We start from the raw sequence: 20,776 nt of genomic DNA on the forward strand, positions 1-20,776 counted from the left end.
AGTTTTAGCCAGGAAGAGGCTCTGCAGAATGTCCCTCCTCTGCGCACTGAGCTCTCTGCAGGGCCCCCACATCCCCGCGGACGGGGACAATGACCAGGGCGTGCTACTGCAGCCAGCTCTCTGTCCTTGGTCTCAGTGACAAGGCGGCACTAGAGCGCCCGTTGGCAGGTGAGGAGACAGGCCCAGGAAGGTTAGGGCTCTCCCCAGTGTCACAGGGGTCGCAGGGTCAGGGTGGGTATGCGCCCTCCTCCCGGGACCTCGGGGCCCTCTCACCCTCTTGACGTTGGCCGTGTACTGCTTCATAGCGATCTTCTCCAAGGTGTTCTCAAAGCCAAAGAAGGACCGGATGTCCAGCGAGGCCGACTGCTCGAAGCAAGTCCAGTCCTCATTCTCGGGGTGGACCTGGAAGCCAGGCGCGGGAATGCCAGGTCTCACTGTGGGGCCTGCTGGCCTCCCCAGGGGCTCTCCCCAGGCAGACCTGCAGTGGACAGCACGTCCCACCTAAAGTCTGAGCTGTTAGGGAGCAGAGAGCTGGCTCATGGGGGCCCAGAGAGTGTGGGCTGATAGCTGGACCCCTGCCCTTAAAAATACACACAGACTATAAAATTATGTGCAAACAGGCTGGGGATCGAGCACTCGCCCAGCACATGTGAGGCCCTGATTCCATCCCCAGCACCTCCAAAAAATTATATGTAAATGATGTTTCGTATAATACATCCCTTACCTAAGTGTATGAATAAATTACATATCAACATTATATATGAGTTTAAGATATCTTAAATAGTTACATGTTGTGTGTTAGATATTTATATGTGTATTTTACATACAAGGATGTACTTTCTAAGTGTCCTTGTATATCCACAGATGCACAGATGTCAATAAAGAAAACACACTGGTGGAGACCACAGGGACCAGGACCTAGTGCTCCCGAGAGCTCCCCAGGCGGCTGCAGAATGTGCAGGTCCTGGGCTGCCCCACGGAGCAGGCCAGGGCTGGGGAACCCACATGCACAGGCAGCCTGGGTCCAGCTGGCCTGCTGTGGCAGAGGTCACTGTGGTTAACAACAACAGGTGCCTACAGGAGCCTCAACGTCCTGAGCCCCATCTCCAGGAGGTCCCAAGAGGGGCTGGAGGTGCAGAAAGGAAAAGCAACAGGCATCTAGTGGGTCCTGCTTATGTGAAGCACCAAGTGGCAGATGGATGGGCAGAGCCCTCCACCCAGAAGGCTGGGCGAAGACTATGGAAACACCCACATGCTCTGCAAATGCCACGCTGTGTGGCCATCCTGAGGACCGCCACTTGGGATCCAGCCTGGGCCGAGGGACCTGACCCACCTTCACTACTGGGTCCTCCCAGCAACCCAAGGACCTGCCGGACAGGATCTGCCTATGCCCATTTCACAGATGTGGACGGTGTGGCCTGGGAAGGGCAGCTACTCCCCCAGACTGCACAGGAGTGGCAGAGCGGGTCCCCTCCAGCCACACCTTCCAGACTCCTCACTCCAGCCCTGTGGCAGCAGGACCTGGCCCCACAGCCTCGCCTCGTCCCCTCAGATCGTCACCCAGTCCATTCCCAGCCCAGAACTCTGCTCCCAGCCCTCAGGAGCCTGCTCCTTCCACATTCAGCTCTCAGCCTCGGTGACACCTCCTGAGCAGCCGAGGGACCCTGGGCACCCCTCCTGCCATCTGCTGCGTCCTTCCTAGCAGGGGTCTGGCTTTCTCCTACCTACACGGCCCACTGGAGTGGAAGCCACATGAGGACAGTGAGCAGGTAGACCCCGTCCACCTCCCAGTGCCAGCACTGGGCAGGGTGCCCGGCACTCCACAGCCGCTCACAGAATAATACCTATGATTGCTAAAACTAACCACCTTTACATGGGACTCAGTGGTGCCAGGCACTGGTCTGAGGGGTTTGGAGAGTGACGATTCACCTGCTGTAGCCCTCACCACGCCTATGTGGTGGGCGCACTTATCAACCCCACCCTACAGATGCAGAAACTGAGCCACAGATCCCTGAAGGCTGCCAGTTTTCGTGGATAAAATACAAGACACCAGTCACCTTGGAATTTCAATGCCTTGGTGTAAATATATCCCAAACAAGACTGAAGCATACTTACACTGAGGGAAAAAAATGGGGTTTTTTATCTGAGCTGGACACGCGCCGGACACCTGTCTTACCTGCCGGTTCGGGAGGGAGCAGGAGGGGAGGCCGGGCGGCTCACCGAGTAGCTGCAGTTCTCCTTCACCACGACCCGGCTGGCGAAGGTCTCGTTGTGCGCCTCGATGAGGAGCGTCCTCTCCCTCCAGTTCAACACGTTTTTCTGCACGAAGACCACGTGCTCCACGCCTGCGATCTGCAGGGGGACCAACAGCCCGAGGAGGAGGACGAGAGGAAAGTAGTCCCCACCACCCAGGCGGCTCCCGGACACCCGGTGCCTGCTCCTAGATCCCTTGCCAACCTGGACCTGCGGACCCACCCTGCCGCCCACCCGTCCACCTCCACCAGTCTGGGCCCCACTCTGCACCCTAAGACCACCCCCCACACAGCCCACACACACCCCACCCCAGCCACAGCCACCCACCTTCCGCAGCAGCCTCGGGGCGTCCACGCGCAGCCGGCAGCTGCGCTCCACCACGTGCACTGCCCCGTCCGCGCTGCGGGACTCGCCCAGGACCTCGCTGCCCAGGAAGACTGGGATCTGCGGGCAGGTGGGGAAGCGCTTCTCGTAGGCCTGGGGGCAGAGCGGGGGTCAGGGCCGGGGCCAGCGCATCCCTTGCCGCCCTCGCAGGGCTGTGGTCTCCTTCCTGGGAGGGGGTATCCAGGACAGAGAAAGGCACCCCCAGCCGGGAAGGAGCAGCGGTGACTGCGGACACCACCAGCATCTTAACAGACGTCTTCTCCCGGGGGCGATGGGGCGGGGCCCAAGCAGTGATTTGGCAAATAGCATTGAGGCTTTGCATTTGACTTTTCACCCTCAGAAAGAAGGATGGGTCTGCTGGGACGTTTCAAGAGAAGGCATTTATCCAAAAAAGCATTTGACAAACTCCAACGCCCATTCATGAGAAAACCACTCCCCACACGGAAGGGCAGTTCCTCAGCCTAATGACGGACCTCAGCAGAAACCCGCAGCCAACAGCACACTCAAGGGTGAAAGAGCAAGTGCTTTTCCCAAATCAGACTCAAGATGCGACACACAGAAAACCCCAAATACACACACAACCGGACTGTAAGTAAGCTGCACACGGTGGCAAGGCGTAAATCAGAGCGGTTTACAAATCAGTTCTGCTGTATACACAGCAGTGAAGTTTACAATAACACCAAAAAGAACGATGACTTAGGAATGCACCCAGGAAATCGAGTGCATGACTTACACTCTGAACACGGCTGAAAGAAAGTAAAGAAGTCGTGAATAGATGGAAGACTGTCCCTGTTCGCGGACAGCAGGGCTCCCCAAAACGAACCACAAACTCAAGGAAACCCAGTCACATCCCAGCTGTCTTGTTTGCAGAAATTGACAGACTGAGGCTAAAATTCGTGTGGAAACGCAAAGGACCTAGAAGAGCAGAAACAATCTTGAAGAAGAGTAAAAGCGGGAGATGCACACTTCCTAATTTCAGAACCTCTTAGAAGGCCACAGTAATCCAACCAGAATAGCCATCGCACTCGAGGGCAGACATAGAGATCACAGGAGTGAAATTGGAATTCCATTCACATGTTGATTGACATTTGACCAGGAGTGGAGACAGATCCACGAGGAAGAAATAGTCCTGGGATAACAGGACTTCCCCATGCAAAGGAATGACATTGAACTTCAACCTCAGGACACGTTCAAAATCCCACTCAAAATGGAGCAAAGGTTTGACTGTAAGAACCCAAACTATAAAACTTACAAGAAAACACGGGAGGGGCTGGGGTGTCATTCAGTGGTACAGCGCCCACCCAGAACGCCAGAGCCCGTGGGTTCAATCCTCATACTTCAAAAATCAACACAAAACACAAAACCCCCAGTAATAAGTCTTTATGACCGTGAATGAGGCAGTCATCTCTTAGCTGTGACATCAAAATCACAAAGGACACCGTCAAGGGAAAGAAAAGGTGACTGAGGGATGGGGGGGGGGGAATTTTTGCACGTGTTTAGATCTGTTTGTACGTGGACAGTATATATATATATGACATCTGTATCAAATAGGGGACTTGTATCTGGAATCTACAAAAAACTACTAAAGCTCAACATTGAAGAGATAAATTTAAAACTGGGCAGAGGACCTGGGCAGAAGTTTTCCAGGCGCGGGATACCACTGGTGGCGGAGAGGCACGTGGGAAGGCGTTCAACATGGCCTGTCGTTACAGAAGTGCAAACAACCACAGGGCAGTGCCACTTCACGCCCACCAGGGTGGCAACAGCAAAAGGGCAGGCGGTAGCGAGCGCTGGGAGATGTGGAGGAGCTGGGCCTCCTGCCTGGCCTGCACGGGACCTGCCATGATGCAGCCCCTTGGAAACCAGCCTGGCCTTTCCTCCTACAGCGGACTGTCTGCCACCCAGCGAGCCAGCTCCCAGGCACACACTCAAGACAATGGACACAGATGTGCACACAGAAATGTGTGCATTCGTGTTTGTCGCAGCTGTATTCAGAAGAGCCCCGAAGTAGAAACAACCCAATGTCCTTTAAACTGGGGAGAGGATAAAGGAATTGTGGTCGAGCCCTATGGTGGAATATCACTCAGCTATAAAAAGGAATGAAGCACCGACACATGCTGCACGTGGACGGACCTTGAAAACCCTGTCCCGAGGGAAAGAGGCCAGACACAAAAGCCTGCAGGTTATGAGAGTTGGCTTCCATGAAAAGTCAGGCCAATCCACGGAGGCAAAGAGGACTAGTGGTTGGTTGTCAGGGGCTGGCAGGGGGTGAGTGGGGCTGAGATGAGGGCCGAGGGCCTTGCAGCTTCACTGGGGGTCGCGAGGACATCTTGAGACTGTGGCAATGGCTGCACACAGCTGAGACTGTGCGGAAGCCACGCAGTCAAACGCTTCCCAGGGATGAATCGTGTGGTATGACTCAGGCGTCAGCGCAGCTGGTGGGGCTTGGCTTTGGGAGAGCTCTCTACCTCTGAGCCCCACCCCCAGCCCAATGAAACTGTTCTGAAAAACACATGCCAATATGTGTACGTATGTACACGTATGTACACGTATGTACATATACCCACACATGTACAAGAACATGTATGGTGCATATAAGATACGTGTGAACATAAATATGTAATTTTTTCTAAGCATAGATGGCCTATATTTATATATTTATCACCTGCATAGACAGAATGTTTATATACGCGGCTTTAAACATGTAATTGTATATACAGATTCAGAAGATGTTTCATATGTAAATATACAGGCCCTTTAAAGAAGGTGCTCATTTTACATATGCACAGATTTTACATATTTTGGGCCCCGGCCAGAGTGCAAGCCCAGCCCCCCATTTGTGAGCCGTGTGATCTTGCACACTTCACCTGAGCCCTCTGCCTGCTGCTCAGGGTCGCCATGGGAACTGAAGGATGGGCGCAGAGGAGGCACCTGGGGCTACTCCCTCCTGGCTTCCCCTTGGGTCACTCAGGGCTTGTCCTGAGCCAGGAGGGTAATGCCCATCAGAAGGGAGGCCCAGGCCCTGATGCCAGGGTCCACAGGCCACGGTGTCTCCCTGAGCCTTGCTGTCCCCAGAGCCACCGTGGGTCCACAGCAGACTCTGCCCCTTCTGCAAATGTGAGGTCCTCCTGGGGGCCTGCAGACCTGGGTGAAAGTGACCAGAAGGGACCCCCGAGCCCATGAGCCACACTCAAGGAGGATGAGTGCACCCAGTCCTGGAAGTGCCAGGTCGGGGGCTGGTGGCCTCCGTGGCATCTCGGGGTCTGCTCTTAGCCTGGAGCCACCCACGCGCCCCGGAATTAGGCTCAGTGCAAGCTCCCAGAATAGTGCAGTCGGTTGTCTGAGGACAGACTCCTCCCCCTCTTCCCTCCAGGCTCTGGGAGGAGAGCTTCACCCACCCAGCTCAGATGGGCAGAGCAGGAAGGGCACTGGGGGAGGAATGGAAGTGCCCCTGGGGAAGCCCTGGGCCCCGGGCCAACCCAGCTCCTTTCCCCCCCAGGTGGGGAGCTCAGAGCCGCAGCCTACCAGAGCCGCAGCCTACCAGAGCCGCCGCTTTGTGGACCACAGCAGTGTGGGGCTCTGGCCCCTGCAAGGTGCACCAGGAGCCTCCCAGGGCCTGGCACGGGGTGGGCAGCCAGCAAGGGAGGGCCCCTGAGACCCCCAAGGCCGCCCTGGACCTCGCCGAGGCAGCATTTCTCGAGAGCAGAGCGGGCAGGAGCAGCGTGGGTCACGGCCTGGCTTGGAGCCCAGCTCTACCGGCCCCAGACAAGGCGAGTCCCTTCCTCCCTCTAGGCTGGAAAACGGGCACAGGGGTCTCACAAGGGACAAAGCCAGGTTGGACATCTCAGCCAGAACCCAGGACGTGCACACCACAGGGACCGGGGCTCAGGGTGGCCCAGCAGGTGCAGGAGCTGAGCTGGCTCAGGCTCCACCTCCCTGACCCGGGGAGAGGCCCACATCGTGGGAAGTCCAAGGGGAGAAGAGTTCGTCAGCCTCAGTACCAGCCTCTGCTACTTTCTAACTGGGCGACTCTGGGCAAGCTGCTTGCCCTCTCTGAGCTTCCATTTGCTCCTCTGTTCAAAGGGGTGGCAATGAGGACCCTGCCAGATGGAGTCTTGGTGGGGTCTGCCTGACAAGTCCAGACTGCACTCCTCCAGCTGTGCGCTGTTCCACTTCCTCCTCTGAATAGAGTCCTTGTTTGACAGATGAGGAAACCCAAGCCCAGAGAGACTTACTAATCTATCCAAGGTCACACAGCATGGAATGGTGAGGCTGGATTTGAGTCCTGGTTGGGCCCAGGCCTCCCTCCCTTGTGCCAGCCAGGAACCCCTGGCTCAGCAGCTGGGTTTGCTCTCGTGGGCAGCTCAGAACAGAGCCGGCCGTTGTCTCCAGGGCTGTCCATCACATCTTCTCCCTTTCTGCCCTCAGTTGTTCTGCTCTGTCAGGCAGTGGCCCCAGCCCCACGAGTCTCCTCGCTCCCGGCTGTCCCTCTCCTCCTGCTCTTTTGCAGATGGGGGCAGACTCAGAACAGCCTCATGCCCAGTCCAAACCCCACGCTCCTTCCTATGGCCCCGCAGGCCTGCTGATCTGCCGGCAGCCCGCTGCACCCAGCCCCTCTGCTCCAGCTGCACCCGCCTGGCCACCTCTGGAGCGCACCCCGTCACCCTCAGGGGCTTTAGGCTGGCTGTTCCCAGGGGTCTAACACTAGTCCGCTCACGTGACAGTGACGGGGTGGGAGGGAGTCACTGCCCCTGGCAGGTAGCCTGGGCCCTTCTTCCGCCCCTCCCAGCCCCCCTGCACAGCCGCCTCCTGCCTGCTCACTCCTTGACCTGCCGCCACCGTCCACCCCCACAGCCAGCGAGCGGGTGGTGTGGGGAGGCCTGGAGGCCCCAGCCTTTGCCTTCTGTGGGCACCGGCGGCTGCCCCGTGGCTGCTCCGGCCACAGAGGCGCACATGTGTGTAGGCCCAGGGCCCAGGCAGCACCAGGAAAGAGCCACCCCAGAGCCACGGTACAGCAGGCGGGGACCTGGGACCCTCAGCCTGGAGGGTGCTGATGCTCCTGGCGCTCATGGAGGGCAAGCAGCACCCCGAGTCCCCCCAGGCCCTGGTGAGACGGGAGCTGGAGCGTCCCACCACAGATGAGCAGCCGCGGAGGCTGGGGGGCAGAGCACCCGCCCGTCCTGCTGGGGCACCGCTAGGGTCCCACTGGGCTGCGCCCTCAGGGGAGGAGGAGGATCAGGGTGGGGCTGGGGGAACAGGAGAGGAGGTCCAGGCTCCCTTCCCTGGAGGCTGTGGGACAACCTGGCGTCGCCCTTCTGCAGCCTGACACATCAGTCGGGTGCTGGTTGCATGTGGCCCACGGGTGCCGCAGGAGTGCCTGAAGGAGGCCTTTGGCCAGCGTCCACGCCTAACCACCATTGCAGTAACAGGACTAGCTGGCGCTTGGCGGGGTCGCTGGGGTGTGTACCCTCCTGAGCACCGCCCCCTGCATCCTCCCGCAATCCAGGGAAGTGGGTCCTATTCATCTCCCCATTTGGCAGGCGGAGAAACCAAAGCTCAGAGAGGATGAGCCACCTGCCCACAGCTGCACAGCCCGGGAGGGGCCCAGCTGGGTGTGTGCCCCTGCAGTCCAGCTACAAGCTCTTTCTGACGTTGCCTCTCAAGCCAAGAGGTGGCAGGCTCATGCACGCTCAGCCCACCCCTGGCCCTCCTCTGACCCTGCTCCTTGGACTGTCCCTCAAATGTCTGGGAATGTGTCTGTCTCCCCAACTCAGCTGTGAGCCCCTCTGAGGGACCAGCTTATCACCTGGTCTCCCTTTCCTGTGCCTGGCTCAGAGAAAGCACTTAATAAACTCTGACTGGATACAATCCAAATCCTTGCTGAGTGGATAGGGACTTTCCCTGGGAGGTGAGAGAATAGGGAGCCCCAGAAGGTGGTTGAGCACCACCCACGAGAGGGCTGGGCCCTGCCCACAGCCATCAGACATTAAAGGCTCTCACCCCCAGGGTCACGTTCACTGACCTCAGCAGGGTGGCGGTCCTGGCAAGGGAGCAGTTGACAGACGTTCTACTCACCGTGGATTCATTTGAACCGAAAGCCTCTTTGGGTGCTCAGGAGTCATTACACTTATTTCCTGTCAGACGTGGCTGCGGCCTCTGAGAGCTGGGGACCTGGGTGCCCTGCCCAGGGAGGAAACCTGGCAGAGATTCTAAGACCAAGTGGACCCTTTGCCATTGGCAAAGTCAGAGAGCTCAAGGTCCCCTCCTGTGTGGCACCAGCTCATGTGACAGTTCTGCCCCTGCCTCAGAGCCTCGGCTGCCGGCTCTGTCCCCACAGTTGTCCTGACGCCCACAAGCAAGGCCCAAGCCTCTCCCCACGGCACAAGCACGTGCTCTCCGGCCCTCCCAGGGACACAGGGCAGCCCAAGGATCCAGGTGGGAGGTGCTCCGAGCTCGTACCCAGAGCCCTTCCCTGAGAAGCCATGGTGGGGCAGGCAGGGACTGGTCAGCTGCCTCCTACGGGGCTCTGTCCTGCAGCATCCGTGTGGACACCCTGAGCACGTGGAGGGGAGCCTGGGGTTGTGTATTCCTGGACCCCCACCCAGGTGACCCCAACACGGTCACGGTGGTTTGATCTGCCTGTGCCCAAGTCCGTGCGGAGGGCTCAGCCACAGTGTGGCACTCTGGGAGGTGGCGGAAGCTTTGAGGCCCGGGCGGGTGGGCAGTCCTCAGGCATGGAGGGTGTGCTCAGTGGGTGTAGTGGGACCCCAGCCCCTCCTCTCTCGTGCTTCCTGGACACCGGGCGGGTGGTCTTGCTCCACCACACGTGTCCACCCTGACGTGAGCTGCCCACCCAGAGCAACAAGGCCAAGTGTTCGCAGACAGAAATCTCCAAAACTGTGAGTCAAAATAAGCCCTTGGTCTTCACTCGCCGGCCACCTCAGGGGTGTGTTGCAGCAGCAGAAGCCTGGCACATGTCTGTGGCGGAGGAAGCCCAGAACCTCCCGCTGGCACGCGGCGGCACCTGTGTCCTTCCCTCGGGCATCGCGGGTGCTGAAGTAGGAAGGCACCACCCTGGGGCACTCCCAAGGTCCCAGGCGCTTTCCAAAATGCCCAGCACATCACAGACGCACACCAGACACCCCTAAGATGAAGGGGTGGGTGGCAGGATAGCCCGGCCTTCCAGGTGGGGACTCTGGGCCTCTGTCCAGCAGTGTGGCCTTGAGCATGCCCAGGAGTTCTCAGGCCCTGACCAGCCTTTGTAAAAAGGGGAGCAAGACAAGGACCCACTGTGCCCCACCCCGGGTTGTCAGAGGAGTAAAGGAGTCGGCTTCCATAAAGGGCTCGGAACGGTCCCTGGCACTGGGCTCCTTCTCCAGGAGCATTTGTTAAATTTAAATTTTAAAAAAGAAATTATAAAAAATTTATAAAGGGCAGAAGACTATTCCTGCTAATCGCTTGACAGCTGATTCCCTGCCCTCCCTCCCTCCTTCCTGCTCTTCCCCGTCCAGAGTCAAAGGAAGCTGGAGTAGGCTGTACCCCCAAATTTCCACCCAGCGTGGCAAGAACTCCCCGAGTGCACCTCGGGTACCAGCCCAGGACTCCACCGCCCTCCTCCCCCTGCAGACAGGACTCAGGGCAACCGCTGCCCCTGCCTGCCGTGGCTGGCGGGGACCCCGGACCCCAGGACAGACCCATGTTTCTCATGGACCAACTTTTTCTTTTCTTTCTACTTCTTCTTTTTTTTTAATGTACTGCGGATTGAACCGAGGGTCTCTTGCATACTAGGCAAGCTCCCCACCACTGAGCTACTCCCCAGCCCCTTTTAGTTTATTATGAGACAGGGTCTTGCTAAGTTTTCCAGGCTGACCTCCAAATGAGATCCTCCTGCCTCAGCCTCCCACATAGCTGGGATCACAGGTGTGCACCGCTGCACCCGGCTCCTCTCCAGCTCTTTTTTCCATGGAAATACAATCCTCGTACTATGTCATTCACCCTCTTAGAGCATACAGTTCAGGGCTGGGGATGTAGCTCAGGGGAATGGGGTTGGCATTTGGGAAGCCCTAGGTTTGCCCTCCCGCACTGAAAAAATAAGGTATGTGTTAGGTCGGGGTGAGGTGGCCAAGGGAACAAAGCACCAGGCAACCCGCAGGGAAAGAAGCACCAATCAGGCGCCGCCAGACACGCAGTGATAGACACCTGTCAATCAGCGGGGTCTCCTGTCGGGTCCTGGAAGGATGCGGATCTCAGCAAGATCCCCCGACCAACCCCAGGAGGACAAGGAGCCCTAAAAACCTCCCTTTCCTGTCCCAAGCCCTCCCTTCCTGCCTAAGCCCGATAAAATTCCAGTCCAGTCCGCTGAGCCTGGGTGGGACTCCCCTGACCCTCTGTTGGACGGGAGGGTCTGCCCGGAGGGAGTCTCAGTAAAGCCTGTTCAGCTGCTTTTCCTCTGCCTCCTCTGGTCACCAGGGCCTGGCCTGACAGTACACAGCTCCGCGTGCTTTAGAGCACCCACAGAGTGCCAACGGTCACTAACTCTGATGTGTGGCCCATCAGCAGTTCCCTCCGCTCCCGGGACGTCCACTCATCACTGCCCGCCTCCAGGCCTCCCCTCCCTGGATGGTTCTTGGAAGTGGAACCACGCAGGGCCTGGCCTCCTGCCCCTGGCTTCCAGCACACGCTTTCGAGGGTCCTCGGCGTCGCCGCACGGTCAGCGCCTCACTCCTGAGTACCACTGCCCTGGGCAGCGGCGCTGCTGGTGGATGCCCCCGGGGCCACCGCAGACCCAAAGGCAGCAGGGCCATCCCCCTGGTGAAGGGAGGCGGCGAGGTTTGAGGTGGCTGGGCCGGGCCCTGGGCAAGCTCCGCCGTGGGGCCGGCAGCTGAAGGCCTGCAGCTGCTCTGCGGAGCGGGGCGGAGCCACCCGGGTCCGACGCCATGCGCCAGGGGGCGCCAGGGAGCGGAGGGGACGAGGGAGGGGCGGAGGGGGGCAGAGGGGGCGGAGGGGGCGGAGGGGGGAGGGAGGGGCGCCAGGGGAAGAAGGGGAGGAGGGAGGGGCGCTTGGGGGCGGGGAGAGGGAGGGGCGCCAGGGGGGCGGAGGGGGCGACGGAAGGGCGGAAGGGGAAGAAGGGGAGGAGGGAAGGGCGAGAGAGGGGCATCAGGGGAATGAGGGGCGATGGAGGGGCACCAGGGGAAGGAGGGGTGAGGGAGGGGCGTCGGGGTGGAGGGGCGTCGGGGGTGGAGGGGCGTCGGGGGTGGAGGGGCGTCGCGGGTGGAGGGGCGTCGCGGGTGGAGGGGCGTCGCGGGTGGAGGGGCGTCGCGGGTGGAGGGGCGTCGGGGGTGGAGGGGCGTCGCGGGTGGAGGGGCGTCGGGGGTGGAGGGGCGTCGCGGGTGGAGGGGCGTCGCGGGTGGAGGGGCGTCGGGGGTGGAGGGGCGTCGCGGGTGGAGGGGCGTCGCGGGTGGAGGGGCGTCGCGGGTGGAGGGGCGAGGGAGGGCGTCAGGGTGTGTCAGAGAGAACACAGGCACTGCCACCTGTCAGCTGGTGCCCTGAAGCTGGTGCCCTGCCTCTGCCACCTGTCAGTTGTGTCCTGAAGAGACCTCTGAGGCTGCCACCTCCGAGAGAAGAGGAGGAGGAATGAGGCGGGATAGGAGGACAGGCTTCCTAGGGCTGCCCTGAGGTTACAGGAGGACCTGAAGACCTCCGCGCCTGCTGAATGTCATATATATTAGGTTTTTTTTTTTTAATACATTTTTTTTTTGTACCAAGGACTGAATCCAGGGGCTCTTTACCACTGAGCTACACCCCCAGCCCTTTTAAATTTTTTTTTTTTTCCAATTTTGAAACAGGGTCCTGCTAAGTTGCTGAGGCTGGCCTCACACTTAGCTAATTCATTAGCTGAGTGCAGTCCTCCTGTCTCAGCCTTCAGAGCTGCTGGGATTGCAGGTGTGCGCTGCTACGGCCGCTATACAGTAGGTTTAATGGACAAGAGCTCAGCAGACCAGCAGGGACTTGAGCAGATCCTTCACACCAATGTCCACAGCTGCTGAAAGGTAGAGATGACTCAAGTGGACACCACACATGGAGTATTACCCAGCCATAAAGAAAGAAGGAAGAACTTGAAAGCATGGTGCTCTGTAAAATAACCCAGAGGAAACGGGTAGTGACCATAGGGGTCCTCTATGAGGTACCTGGCTGGGCTCTGGCTCCCTTGGAAGACACAGGAAGTAGAACAGATGTTCCCAGGAGGGAGGAAGGCGGTGGAGAGGTGGTGTCTAATAGGGACAGAGTTTCAATTGGGGGTGGCAAAAGACTTCATAGGTGGATGGTGGTGACAGTTGCACAGTGATATCACTTCCTCCGTGTCCCTGAGGACACACTTGAAATGGTTACAGGGGAACCGTTCGCCTTATGTGTATTTTGCCAACATGAAGAAAAAGTCAACCAGCTCTTCCTGATGTGGATGGGGAGGTCACGTCTGCATGTGTGTTTGTCACCTCGGCACCTCTGTCTCCAAGGTGCCTCTGTCTCCACGTCTGCTTGGCTCACCACTGAATTCCCTGAGGTCTGAAGGACCCCTGGGACAGTGTAGACACTCAGCCAAGCAGTGTCTCAGCCTGGAAAGGAGAAGCAAGGAAACAGGACGGAAGGAGGGAGGAGGGAAGGGGCAGGTGCCCGGGAAAGGACAGGAAGCTGAAGTGTCCTCCTGTCCGCACCTGGAGGAGGAGGTGGCGGAGGCACAGGGGCCCTGGCCTCAGAGGGAGCAGGCCTGTGTCCACACTCACAGCTCAAAGGGTGCCTGTCTGCTGCTGTCCACATGCCACCTGCAGAGGCTGAGCTCTGGAGGGTTCTCCTTTGGGCAGGAGACTGACATCTCAGTATGTCCCTCAGTATGCCCCCACCCTGTGCTCCCTGACTGAAAGCTTTCCAAAGTTGCCAGAGTCCTTGATGAGGCGGGTCACCAGTCCCTGCCCACACCTGCTGCCACTTTCCAGCTCACCCTGGTGCCCAACTGGGCCTCGACTTTCTTCAGTGAGATGAGTCCTGCCCAGCAGGCCTTCGTGCGCCTTGCACCCCTCCCTCTGAGTCTCTCAGCCAGGCTAACTTAAATGACCCTCTGGTGTCCACCAGTGGCCCTTCTCTGTGTTCCTGCAATGACTAACCACGTCAAGATGACAAGGCCCAAGCGTGGCTCTGTGGCAGAACACTGGCCTCGCCTGCAGGAGGCCCTGGGCTCCATCCCCAGAGCTCCAACGACAAAAAGGGGGGTGGGGTGGGGGCTAGGGCAAGACAGACAGAGTGCACCTTCCTGGAGCTTCAACGAAAAGATCCATCGGAACAAGTAAACATAGTAGCTGAATAAGGATGCCTTTCAAAAAGTGCTAGGAAACAAGGATTTGGTAGCCCCTGCGTCTAGCACAGCACTTGGCACAGGGAGAAGTAACATGTGAGGGCCCCAGTTCACTTCAGGGCTCTGGGAACCAGAAGATCCCTCTGCTGGGCAGCAGACTGTTCTCTCAGCCCAAATCAGAGCGCAGCGAGGTGGTGGCCCGTGCTTCCCTCAATCTGCCAGCAGCAGATCAGAGGCTGGCCCCAGGGAACTCATTTAAACTCATTTAAATAAGGCCCCTGCTGCTTTATTAAAACTGCGTTCACAACAAGATCCCAACACTGTCCATAACAACGATTCCAACTGTACTCGTTTGGGCCTGGGCTGAAAAAAAGTTTCTCTTTCCAGGTCGCTCTTTATCAACAATCCATTTGCTGAATTACAGGCTGGTTATCAATACGACGCGGCCAGGTCTTTAAATATTTTAACACTTAATTGCTGAGCGACAGAACCTCACCTCCGTCACCTTTCTGCACACAAAACACCTACTGCTTACGAACCCTAGCCCAGGCAGCTCCCTTATTCGGGTTTGCAGATTCAGAGATGACCTGAAGCCACCGGGATTTGGAGTCCCCAAGGCCCCCAGAGTGCTGGCTGGACAAGAGAGGAGAGGGATTCCTGAAGCCACTCCACTGAGGCTGGTGCCTAAATGTTCACGGAATGTCGGAGCCGGAATCCGGAGCATCTGGTGAGGGTGCAGTCCACGGGGTCAGATTCTCTCAGTCCCAGCTCTGCCAGTTGCTGACTATTATGGGCTGGACTCTATCCCTTAAAATGATGGGCTGGCATCCTAACCCCTGCCACCTATAAATGTGACACCATTTGGAGACAGCGTCCGTACAGAGGTAATCAGTTTAGAAGGGGGTCATTAGAGTGTCCTTAGAAATCCAACATGGCTGGTGTCCTTATCAAAGCAGGACGCCTGGATGCAGAGAATACCCCTGTGTAGGCGAGGCTTATGATACCACCAGGAACCACCAGAAGCCAGGAGAGAGGCCCTCCTCTCGTACTTCAGGGGGAGCATGGCCCCACTGAGATCAGATTCCAGGCCTCCAGGACTGTGGGCAATACATGCCTGTCATTCTGGGCCACCCAGTTATGGCAGCCCTGGCAAACGCAGCATTAAAGGACAGTCTCCTTAGCATGCTGGCCTCAGGATCGCAAGTTCAAGGCCAGTCACGGTGACTTAGAGAGACCCTATCTCAAAAATAAAAATAATATAGAACACAAGTCCACAGCAATGGAGAGAGCTGACATGGTCAGAAACCGTGAGCCAAAATAAATCCTCCTTAAACAAGAAAGAAAGAAAAAAAGAACCTGTTTAAATCCATTAAAAACAACAACAACAAACACAGCAGAGATCTCTTTGGAAGGAATGTATCCATGCAAAGACTTGTGCAAAGACGTTCACTAGCAGCATTATCATTCACAAAAGCGCCAAATTGAAAACAACCTCTATGTCTGTCAACTGGTCGATGGATAAACAAAAGTGCCGTAGCCGAGCAGCCAAGCATCCTTGATCCATGAAGAAATGCAGTACCATCCTTGCTGCTCGGTGGACGAGCCTTGAGAACATCATACACCTGGGCGGATCCTCATCCCCAGGCCAATCAACACAAAAACTCAGCTTTTTATACGTCAATCTTATCTCAATGAAGAGATTTTTTTTTTAAGAAATATTATACTAAGTGTGAGAAGGCAGACACAAAGCTCCATGTATTGTCAGATGCCCTTGATACGAAACGTCCAGAAAAAACAAATCCACAGAGACAGAAGTGATGGGCGGTGACCTGGGGTTGGGGACAGTCTGCAGGTCAGGGGAAGGAGAGAGCTGAGGGGCACATGGCCAAGGGGTGGGAGGGAGCTGCTTTTGAGGGTGATTAAAGTGCTCAAGGGCTGGGGGCCTCGCGCCTCCTGGCAGAGAGTGGGCTTAGCACACATGGGCTGTGTGCTCAATCCCTAGCACCAAAATGGATGTGGCGAGGGTGGCGGGGTCCATGACTCCACTAACACCGCGGACTCCCATCCTTAAATGGGTGAGCAAACCGTGTGTGAGTGACTCCCAAGCAGCCATTCAAGCCCCAGCCTTGGTTCACACACATTTCCCAGTGAGCCCCGTCCTTGCACCAAGCCCTCGACTGAATCCTCACTTCAACGCTGCCTGCTCCTCCCCAGGTGCTTCCGTGGCCACGGTTTTCCAGAGATTCTGAAGCTCAGAGGAAGTAGGGAGTGTGCCCAGGCCAGGGCAGGGACCCAGCAGGGTGGTTCTGGCTCTTCACCACAGAGACAGCACCCCCTCCGCCCACCTGCTAGGACCAGGCACTCAAAGGACAAGGACCCTCCCCAGCCACTCTGGACTCCTTTCTCTGCTTGCCAAGGGAACACCAGCCCACTCTTTGGGACATCCATATAGAATGCCATCAAGAAAGAAGCAGAGGCCCCGGAATCCCGCCTTCAGGAGTCGAACTCCCATGCAGGAATTTGGAAAGAGATATCCATTCCTTTGATTAGATTCCTTCCTTCCTTCCTCCCTCCCTCCCTCTCTCTCCCTCCCTCCCTCCTTTCCTTCCTTCCTTTCTTTCATTGGGGATTGAACCCAGGGGTGCTTAACCACTAAGTCACATCCCCAGCCCATTTTTGTATTTTATTTATTCGTCTTGCTGAGTTGCTTAGGGCCTCACTGAGTTGCTGAGGCTAGGTTTGAACTCACAATCCTCCTGCCTCAGCCCCCCAAGCTGCTGGGATTTCAGGTGTGCACCACCGCGCCTGGCCTTGGTTAGATACACCTTTTTTAAAATATATATATATATTTTTAGTTGTAGATGGACACAATACCTTTATTTTGTTTATTCCGTTTTTTTGTTTGTTTATCTTTATGTGGTGCTGGGAATCAAACACTGTGCCTCATGCATGTAGGCGAGCTCTCTGCCACTGAGCCACAACCCCAGCCCTAGATACACTTTTAAGAAAAAATATATTTTTTTGGAGAGGGTTTGAAAAGGTCCCCTCACAGTGGAATTATAACCAATTCCATGAGCCCAATTTCAGTTATTTATGTCACTGTTGGTGGACTTTTGAAAAAGCAAGGGACACTTTGAATCTCAAGTTGGTTTTGTTAAACAAAACCCAGAAGACCAGCTCCTTGGTCACTTGGATGCAGTGGAAACAGCTGAGTCCATCTGGAACTTCCCCGGCATCTGATCCAAACTGAGGGCAAGTGTTTAGCTGGGAGACAAAGAGGGACCTTAAGTGCAGAAAAACCCCTTTTGTGCCCACACCGCCTGCAAGTTATGCAGTTATGCAGCTATTTTGAGGACAATAATGTTTTGTAAACAGTCGGCAAAGTGGCTTTGTGGTCAGTGTTTCTGTGGCTTGGGACCGTTTCACAGACAAGGACTATACAGAAGATAAGAAGACATGGTTGTGACAGTCCCTCTGAAAAGTACAAATGAATTAACACCGGTATGGATAATAAGTAATAGAAAATACTTAAAAAAATTTTTTTTTACTTGTTGATGGACCTTTATTTTACTTACTTGTTTGTATGCAGTGCTGAGAATCAAACCCAGTGCCTCACACGTGCAGGGCAAGTGCTCTACCACTGAGCCACAACCCCAGCCCTGAAAGCACCTTTTAAAAAAATGTCTATCCACAGGGCTGGGGCTGGGGCCCAGTGGTGGAGCACTTACCTTGCACATGTGAGGCCCTGATTCAATCCTCAGCACCACATAAATAAGTAAGTAAAATAAAGGTATCGTGTCCATGTTCAATACACACACACAAAAAAAATATAAATAAATAAATAAATAAAAATACGTATCCACAAGCCTCTACTGTAGGTGCCCAGATCCATTAACACCTGGAGACAATTGCAGATGGGGGGTAACTGAGCCATCCTGCATTTTCAGGATTAAGTCTTTCAGTGCAGGTTTAACCTGCTCCAGGAAAGGCAGGTGATCCGTGGTGCCAGTCATATTAAGACATCCACAGGTATGTGATTTTTTAAATATACATTCTTTATTTATTTATCTTTTTAGTTGTTGATAGACCTTTATTTTATTTACTTATATGCGGTGCTGAGAATCTAACCCAGTGCCTCACACAGGCCCAGCAAGTGCACCGGCATGTGATTTTTTAAAGTACAATGACTGTAAATTTTTTTGGGAACCCTGAACGTGCACAACTGAGTTCACATTTTTTAAGCCTGCGCTATAGTTGGTTTTTCATTCTATGGTGACGTGTCTTAGCTTGGTGGCCAAGATTCACGGCTCCCTGGACCATCCCAGAAGGTTACATCTCTCTCTTCTACTGAATGAGTCGGTGAGTTTTCAGGTCTTTAGAATACATGTGCCGCCAGGAGGCTTGGACCAAGCATAGTTATTTATATTGATCTGCCATTTTTTGTCTGCTTGGTAGGACTGGGCCCTGTGCCGGGCAATGTAGACACATGCCCAAGACCACTTTTAATCCTTGTGACAACTTCATGAGGAACATTGAACCCTCCCCATTTCAGAAATGAAGAAACCGAGGCTCAGAGAAGTTCAGAGACCTTCCAAAGACACGCAGCCAGAACACCGTAGAGCAGCAGTAGGGACCTAGCCCCTCCAACTCTGTACCCCTGGGTCTCTTCATCGCCCACCTGGAGTCCCACCCCCATGACAAAGAAGGAAAGACGGACGACAACAGCAATCACCAGGCCTCCTGCAGCAGCCCCCCCCCCCCCAGCAGACCCTGCCCTGGAGCCTTCCATAAATTGACCCTCCCTGTGTTGACCGGATTTGGAAAGCAGATGATCCCCCTGTAGACGTGGAGAGTGGTGGCTCTGAGAGGTCACCCGGCCAGGGAACTGTGGAGCTGGGATTCCCCAGGATGCAGGGGCAGGTGGGGCAGACAGGGCGGACTCTATAAGGCCTGGTGGAGTAACTGGGAGCAGCCTGCACTGGGGGCTCCCACCAGCCCAAGGCCTCGCCACTGAGGGCACCAGGAACCATCTCATTCACTCCTCACCCCAACCCATAGCACTGCCCTCATTTTTCCAAGCAGGAAAGAGAAGCTCCAAGAAACAGAACGATGACACTAAGAAGGAATCCTATGTCAGCCTGTCCCCAGCACCTGTCCCACAGCACAAAGGCCACTGATCCAGGAGGCAACCAACGTTAGCTGGCCACACAACACTGATAGGTGGCACAGCTTCTGTGACGTGTCCTGAACGCCCTGGGCCAGACCCTCCCCACTTGTTCATTCACCCCCTCTCACCTCCTGGTCTCAGCTTCATTGAAGGGCACACACAGAGGGTCTGTGATAGGAAGGAGACGCTGGGGACACAGTGGTTAAAATCAGGACTCTGGAGTCCCCTCTGAGTTGATCTGAGTCCTGACTCCACCTCTCCCTGGGACAGAATTTGGGGCCACCCTTCAACCTGTACGAGCTTCTGTCTAGTAGAGGTAAGTGGGATTAACAAATTGAAGGAAACCTTGCATGTGAAGAATTAGCAATGCAGATGCTCAGTGCATGCAGCTATTATTATTACAAAAAGGACAGCACTCATTTAGCCCCCGATATCCTTGTTTCCCAGCCAAAGGGTCTGAAGTAAGAGCAAGGTAAGCTTTCAACTAGGGGAAGACAAACAGTTCTTATGTTCTGGTCACTGGGCAGGGATTCCAGAAGTTCTGAAAAGGTGGGAAGGGACAGTGTGTGGGGGGGAGGGTGACTCGTCAGAAGCCTGACTCACCAGGGTAGCTGAGGAACTCAATAATGCTTTCCTCATCTGGGGGTCCAGGGAGCTCCCTCTTCTTCCCACCATAGCTGGCTTCCTGAGTCCTTCCCACTATCCCATGGGGGGCCCGAAAATGCAGGGTCACTCACCGCCATGACCAGCTCGAAAGGGTACTTGTAGACACGGACAGGAGACTGGTACTTCTGCACCATGCTCACACTTGGAAGCCACCCAGATGGTGGCCAGCACAGAGCCTGGGTGAGGGGTGACTGGTGAGACAGTAGCTCCTTTCACACCAAGCAGGGACACTCCCCAGCCCCTCTGGCCCACCCACACTTCTCCCCAGCCCTCAAAGTGAGGCAGCTGATATGATTTCCAAGTTAGTCCAGGCTAGGCTTCAAACACCTGTCCTGTCCACTACCCAAGACCCCAGACTACACTCACCCCTCCAAGAGCAGTTAGCACTCCAAACCTTCCTCCATTCCCACCCCTTCACAGGGAGGGTCCCCAGAATCACCCTGCACCGTCACACGCACGCGCACACACACACACACACACACACACACGCAAGCACACACGCAATTCCTACACTCCCACCATTCTCTTCACACATGCTCCGACAGCTTGCCACAGACATCCTGACACATAGCCCCCCAAGTATCCTGCACTCCTATTTCCCCCCAAGACACTCTCACATACACAAAGGGTCACCAAATTTCACCTGCACTGTCTATGCCACACACAGGCATGACTCCCCTCCCACACAGGACCACCATGCACAGGTACATAACTTTGCACACTCACGCAGCTCACTGAAGCACACACCTACCCAAATTCACGGACACAGAATTTCCCTGATGCACACAGATGTGCGCACACACTCATGCGCACACGCACTTGCACACCCACACAGAAGCAGGCACACGCGCATATGCACGCACAGGCCCCCGCAACCCTGCTCACCTGAGCTCTTGGAGTCTCTGGGGACACAGCCTGGGGGGCAGTGTCCTGGCACTCGCCTGGCCCAGGAGCTGAGC

At 56.0% G+C, this 20,776-nt stretch overlaps 1 protein-coding gene across 1 annotated transcript in view; it reads right to left on the reverse strand.

Annotated features, from left to right (window-relative positions):
• The window catches only part of Sec14l5 (SEC14 like lipid binding 5), a 33,745-nt gene extending 12,969 nt beyond the window's left edge, over positions 1-20,776 (reverse strand). The window contains exons 1-5 of the mRNA XM_026385563.2: positions 20,703-20,776; positions 19,889-19,993; positions 2,581-2,730; positions 2,221-2,352; positions 274-402 (exon numbers count right to left, since the gene is read on the reverse strand). Coding sequence (XP_026241348.2) covers positions 274-402; positions 2,221-2,352; positions 2,581-2,730; positions 19,889-19,951 — 474 coding nt within the window. The 5' untranslated portion in view covers positions 19,952-19,993; positions 20,703-20,776. The remainder of the gene's footprint in view (positions 1-273; positions 403-2,220; positions 2,353-2,580; positions 2,731-19,888; positions 19,994-20,702) is intronic.

The sequence above is a fragment of the Urocitellus parryii genome, chromosome 9 (assembly GCF_045843805.1).
Source record: "Urocitellus parryii isolate mUroPar1 chromosome 9, mUroPar1.hap1, whole genome shotgun sequence".
Classification (NCBI taxonomy): Eukaryota; Metazoa; Chordata; class Mammalia; order Rodentia; family Sciuridae; genus Urocitellus; species Urocitellus parryii.